Source organism: Fukomys damarensis, unplaced genomic scaffold (assembly GCF_012274545.1).
Source record: "Fukomys damarensis isolate Sample0158 unplaced genomic scaffold, DMR_v1.0_HiC HiC_scaffold_39, whole genome shotgun sequence".
Taxonomy (NCBI): domain Eukaryota; kingdom Metazoa; phylum Chordata; class Mammalia; order Rodentia; family Bathyergidae; genus Fukomys; species Fukomys damarensis.
Window position 1 is genome coordinate 33,213,741 of NW_022900951.1, and position 6,427 is coordinate 33,220,167.

Below are 6,427 nucleotides of genomic sequence, written 5' to 3' on the forward strand. Positions count from 1 at the left end.
TTTCTTTTGAAATACTTTTGTCATACAAATTTTTTAGCAAGCAGAAAGTCCTACACTCAAAACTCAAGTAATACTCCCTGGATTTTCAAGATAAAAGTGATGTCTTCAGGGCCTACCCTATAACTGATGAAATTCATGTATATATAGACTTAAGGAACCTTCATTAGTCCTACAGATCTTCCTTGAAAAAGTGTCTTTCCTCTGAGGGCTTTCATATGAACTACATATATTTTCACTACTATATGCATATATGATCTGCAGACATACATCATAGACGTTTGTCATAAATGCACCATGCAATTAGCAGATTTTTCTCTCTATTCTGAGTTTTTACATTGTCCTAAAAGTGCTCCCCACAATTCAAGACAGCTTTACCATTGTCACCCTGCTGGGGGAGAGGTATTGCTTTCCTTTAGTTGCAAAAGGAATTTCTTTTGGATGACTTCCATAAACAAATCTTTGGGACCTATTTTGACAGTTTAATAGCTCTGCAGTGACAGTAATTAAAACGTCAATGAATTACTTGAATTTAAAGTGTATGCAAGTATCGTAAGTTAAGGTGAATTAACACAATGTTTAACAAACAAGTATAGAAAAAGGAAGTTAAGACAGGGTTTACTTAGTAGAAATCTAAATGGATTCTTTAGAAAGACTTTTTGTCCCCTGGGCCAATGTGGAAAGCATTCCAGTTAAATGGTGTTTGTAGGGTAGGCAGAATTCTGTAGCAGACTAAGGAGTTTACTAGCAAACTGTCTGTGAACATAAACACATGCTCAGACCCAAGCTGTATGACTCTGGGCAAGTCACCTACCTGTAAATAGGAGACAATATTCACATATGTCTACATGAGTCTCCTCTGCCCTCAATTAATATAAATATGTAATTCCATTCCAAGTAAAACAATCAAAAGTAATGCTTGTCCCATACTGGGAACACGATAAATGTTGATTAAATTATTCTTTTTTCTCTCTTTTATTCTAATTTAATTTAATGAAAAAAACACAAAGTACATACTCTGTGTAGGACACTACACAGTGGCTCAAGATTATACAGCTACACACTCACTCAATAATGGCTACTTTTTTTGTTTGTTTGTTTTGTACCAGGGATCAAACTCCGGACCTTGCACTTGCAAGGCAGGTGGCGAAACCACTGAGCTAAATCCCCAGCCCCTCACTTTTAATTTTTAAAACTAAAAAATGTAAGGGCTGAGGGTATAGCTCAGTGGTAGATCAGGTATGAGTCCTTGGGTTCCACTCCCCAATACTGCAAAAAAAATCTTTTAAACAATTTTATTGTATACATGTGGAGTGTACAAGGCAATATATTGATACACATGTGTAGTGAAATGATCGGTACAAACAATTTAACTGACAGTGGGAAGAATTTCCTAAGAAAGATCTATGCTTAGGCATTCAGAACAGATTCTAAGAGAGGCATATATTTTAATCTTATGGTCTACCTTCTACTTTGCAATGCTGTAAGATCAAAGTGGACACTGGGAAGAATGACCCAAGGACACTAGGCAACCCCTACTTATATGTAAAGGAGCACTATGCACACATATGTTATAAAGTTTTCAACAGAGGACTCAAAGGTAAAAAATAGATTTGTTTTTTAAAACCTTCAATTAGTTAAAAAGTTGTATGAATAAGAGCATCTCTTGGGGCCGGGGATTTAGCTCAGTGGTTCCACCGTCTGCCTTGCAAGCACAAGGACCAGAGTTTGTTCCCTGGTACCACACACACAAAAAAAGCATCTCTTTAAGCCAAGCATCTCATTAACAAGTTTGTGCTTTGCTTGATGGGTTAGGCTATAATGATAGGAATGAGCTTTTGCATTCATGAGTCAAAGCAAATGTGCTATGTGGCTGGAATACCTGGGTATAGGCACTGACCCCAGTCATCATTAGAACTATTTCTTGCTTCTATGGAAAACAACTGAGGGATACTCTGGTTGAAGGCTGACCAGCACTACCCTGAATCCCCTACAGCTCAGACCTATCACAACAGAGCAGTATCCTCTTACCAGAATGGGGACAAATTTCCAGGGCAAAATACTACATTAGAACTTTATTAATCAACTTTCTTCCGATTCTTTCTGCACTGTAAGAGGAACGAGTCTCAGAAAGAAAGCATCTAAATTTACCTTCATTTTCGCCAGAGCTCTCTAAAACTTCAGAGAAACATTTTAGCAGTAGAAATAATTGTGGACATACTTACCTGAGCCTGCATAGAATCTTCTTGATTAGGCTTTTTACACCTGTTGGAGGTGGATTGCTGGAAATGCGCAGAGATGCAGTTCTTTATCATTAAAGTTTATTTGAGCAACACACTTTACTTAATATTTTAGGAGCCACACTGGACTCAGAAACAGCATACTGAAATGAGCTTATGAAAATCAAGTTTGCTCATTCCCCATTCAGCTCAGTACATTAGCAGCACTGGGTCCAGATTTGACCTTGAGTGGTTTACTCTGGCTGATTCTGGCTGCAATGTATGAATCGGGCTTGATTTTCACTTTCATCAGCTAGAGCTTGTCTTTGCAGGAGTGAGGACAGTAAAGAAACTTAAGAGAATAAAATGACCATTGGGGTGCTAAAGGACAGCACTTCAGATATTTCCAAATGTTTTTTTTTCTTTTTTATTTGAAATGGGAGCATATGTGCATTTATTTTAAAGTAATTTTTTCCTAGACAGGTAATTTGAACTTAAATGTGTTGCCTGGTCACTTTATTATAGTTTGCTCCACAGGGCAAAATGGAAAGTTCCCCTGGCATCAGCAGGTCCTCATTAGCACAGAAGCAAAGCATTCACCTTTATATCTAGTGTATGAATACCCGACTTCATCATCTTCTAGCGGTGAGTCTCCAGATCCTATAATAAAAAAAGAACAGAAACTGCAGAAAGAAAAGCCACATGGTATGATGCTTATTTCAAAGCATTGTTTCGGCACAGTCCATGCAAGAAGTGCTATTAGAATGCAGATCCAAGAGTAAAAGCTTCTGTGGCCATTCATGAAGGGACAGGGGACCTCACAGAGTGAACCTGGCTGGGCTGAGATCATCATAGCCAATCAAAATGAGCCTCGAACCCTTTTGGAATCACCACATGCCAATTGAAATTCTGGAATAGAGAGAGTCAATTTCACTCTGAGAAGATGCTGGTGTGTATGAATCTCATGCCAGGAGAGAGGCAGTAAAATGTGTGTGATTCAGACACAGCCCACAGTTTATCCAGCAAAGAAAACCCGGTAGAATTATTTACAGTACCTGAAAACGTGTTAATTTTGTGAAATGAATTTTGTTGGAGGGCAAGGAAGTAAATTAAACATTTTATTTTAATGACTCAAAACTGCAAAGCTGCTTTGAATATTTGTAGTAAATGAGAGTTGAAACAATCTGTATAGGTATGAAGACCATCTCACCAAGCAACTTTAAAGTACAATTTCTTAATGAATCTTTCGGTTTTTTGTTTTTTGTTTTTGATTTTTTTGTTTTTGTCTTTTTTGTACTGGGGATTGAACTTGGGTCTTTGTGCTTGTGAGGCAGGCGTTGGAACCACTGAGCTAAATCCCCAGCCCACTTAATGAATCTTTCTATCCTCCCCAAGAAAAGCAAAACATAGTCTCAGAGAGAAAGTATGTGGATAATTTTTTGAGAATAACTCACTTAGAAGTTCAATCTGAATCATCCTTAGAGTATTAGACATGCAGTTCCAGTAAGTGGTGTCCTTAATCCTTAAAGTGGAAATACATTCCCAAACTCAAAGCAGTTTTCTTAAATTTAGAGAACTTCCCTCTAAACTTCAGAGTCTGGTCACTGACCCTTAAGGTTGCACTACATTGGCCACACATTTACAGGTACCTGCAATCGTACCAGACAAGAACACTCTTTATGAAGTTATTCAAGTCCCCATGAATGATGAGCTAGTATGTAATGGTCCCTGGTCCACTGGCATTCGAGATGAGAGATGTACAGTGTGAAAACTAAAACTAAGGAGGTGATGCCAATTGGACCGTGTCCATCTGGAAAAGACTCCCCAACTAGAGTAGCCCAGTTTTGTGTCTTGCTTTTGAAACCATTGCTACTGTTTTTCACATTTCCTCACATGGTCTCTGGCCACCTAGGCCCTTAAAAAACTCCAGACTGTACTCAGTACCATTTTAGCTATTATGTAAAGATTATAGTACACAGTATACTAATTACTGTTAGTCTTTAATTATTTTGTTATCAATTTTTGTTTTATTTTTTCATAGATGTACAAAGATCATTTTTGTGTCTTCTTTATTAATATCTATAAGTATTGCATTAAAGAAAGAAAAAACTACAGACTACTCATCATTACATACTTACAAAAAAAATAAGCATGAAAACCAGGAAAGCAACTAAAAATGTGTATCAAAAGCCTATGTGCAAATCTCTTGATTGGTAATTTTACCACTGAGAATTTGTCCCAAAGGGAAAAAAAGTCACTCTTTAAACACACGTGTACAACAACAAAGACAATCAAAAAAATATAAGCAGCAATCTCAGTCACTCTCTCTTACACACACACACAACAACAACAATTAGAAATATGAGCAGCAAACTCAATCCCCCCCACACACACAAAACTTCTTAGCTGTCATCCTGGTTTACTTGTCCACAGTATCTCATAGGAATGACCCTCCATCTATTCCACGAACCTTTCTTCAGTACTAGATTCCAAATGACAACCCCTTCCTGATTGTCTTCCTTCTTTCTAAACAGACTAGGCAGTGCCTCTCCATCACCCTGCCATTTGGACATAATTGTATCTCAAGGGTCCAGTCTTGGTCCTCGGCATATCTCCACACTATTTTCCCTCTGCCATCCCACCCATGTACTAAGCTGAAACTATCCCCACGTACTGAAAGCAAATCCATTCTTTCCAGCCTTAAATATTCTCCATTTCATTTTCAAAAAATCGTTGAATTTTTTTTAGATACTTGCCCTATCTAAAGCCAGACTCCTATTCTCACCATCTAATCTATGTGTTCCCCAGTATTTCCCATTTCATCAAATTAACATCAACTTTCAGCTAATCTCAACCTTTTATTCTATCTTCCTCATCTATTGCATTCTATTCATAGTTTACCTTGCAAACCTACCACAGAAATGATTCTCAAATTCATTCTCAACTCTACATTTCAACTGTCATTGTCCTGGTTCAAGTCAATAGCCTTTTTTAAAAAGTTTTTTATTTTACTTCTAACAAATACATGCTAATCTACAAGTTAGAGGAGTACAATATGCTATTTCAATACATGTACACATTGAGGGATGGTCAAATCAAGGTAGTATATCAATCACTTCAGGCATTCATTATTTCCTTGTGACAAAAACACATTTTAAATCTTCTAGTAATTTTTAAATATATAACATATTATTGCTAATTATAGCCACTCTATTTGCCATAGATCACTGGAATTTATTCCTTTTATCTAACTTTGCACCCACTGCAGACCTTGATAAGACCTTTGCAATAACCTCCCATTCAATCTCTCCTACTAGTCTATGTTCATACTCCTAATCCCTCCACACCCCCTAAAAGAATAAAAAAGGTACACTTTACATTACCCTAGGAGTTAGTTATAAAAACAAAAATAATATCATCCACTTATGGGAACACATTTCATGTTTGCCCATATCTAAAGTGTTAAATCTAAAACCACAATATCACATTTAAGGCACATTCAGTATGGTCCTAATCCAGCCGGACTTGCTCTACAAATATTTCATGATTTCACAATTTCTGGGCTATTGCACCATGTTTTCCCCTCAGAATGACCTTTTCACTCATTTCTGCTTATCAAAATCCTTCCTTCAAGTGTCATTTCTATGATACTTTCTTTGATCCCCAACAATCTGAAGAAAAAAAATCTCAACAGACAAATGAGAAATCAAGGCACAAAGGGAATAAAAATTTTAAAATGTTCAAATCCAAAACAAAAATGTAAGCTGAAAACACTGATACACCATCTTTCTTTTTTTTTTTTTGGTACCGGGGATTGAACTTGGGTCCTTGCACTTGCAAGGCAGGCCACCGAACCGCTGAACTAAATCCCCAGCCCCACTGACACACCATCTTATAAAACTATCATGCTATCAAGTCAGAAACTAAAATTAGAACATTGCTGTTGTCAAACGGTTGATAAACACACTCTGAAATCATTCAAAAGCAAGTGAATTGATAGATTTTTTTCTATGAAATAACTTTGCAGTCATGTGACAAGTCTTTAAATGTGAAGATCTTTAACCCAGTTATTCCCTGGAGTTTAAAGTCCAAATAAGAATTTAAAATAAGGACAGATATTTCTATATATACAAGTTGAGTACAGAATAATTTTTGAAATTTCAAAAGCTAAAGACACATGGGCTGGGGACTTGGCTCAGTGGTTTCACCTC

General features: G+C 36.9%; 1 protein-coding gene across 1 annotated transcript in view; it reads right to left on the minus strand.

The window, feature by feature from the left end:
• Positions 1-6,427, minus strand: part of Srpx (sushi repeat containing protein X-linked) — an 89,777-nt gene that overhangs the window by 30,751 nt on the left and 52,599 nt on the right. The window contains exon 2 of the mRNA XM_010636202.2: positions 2,817-2,876. Coding sequence (XP_010634504.1) covers positions 2,817-2,876 — 60 coding nt within the window. The remainder of the gene's footprint in view (positions 1-2,816; positions 2,877-6,427) is intronic.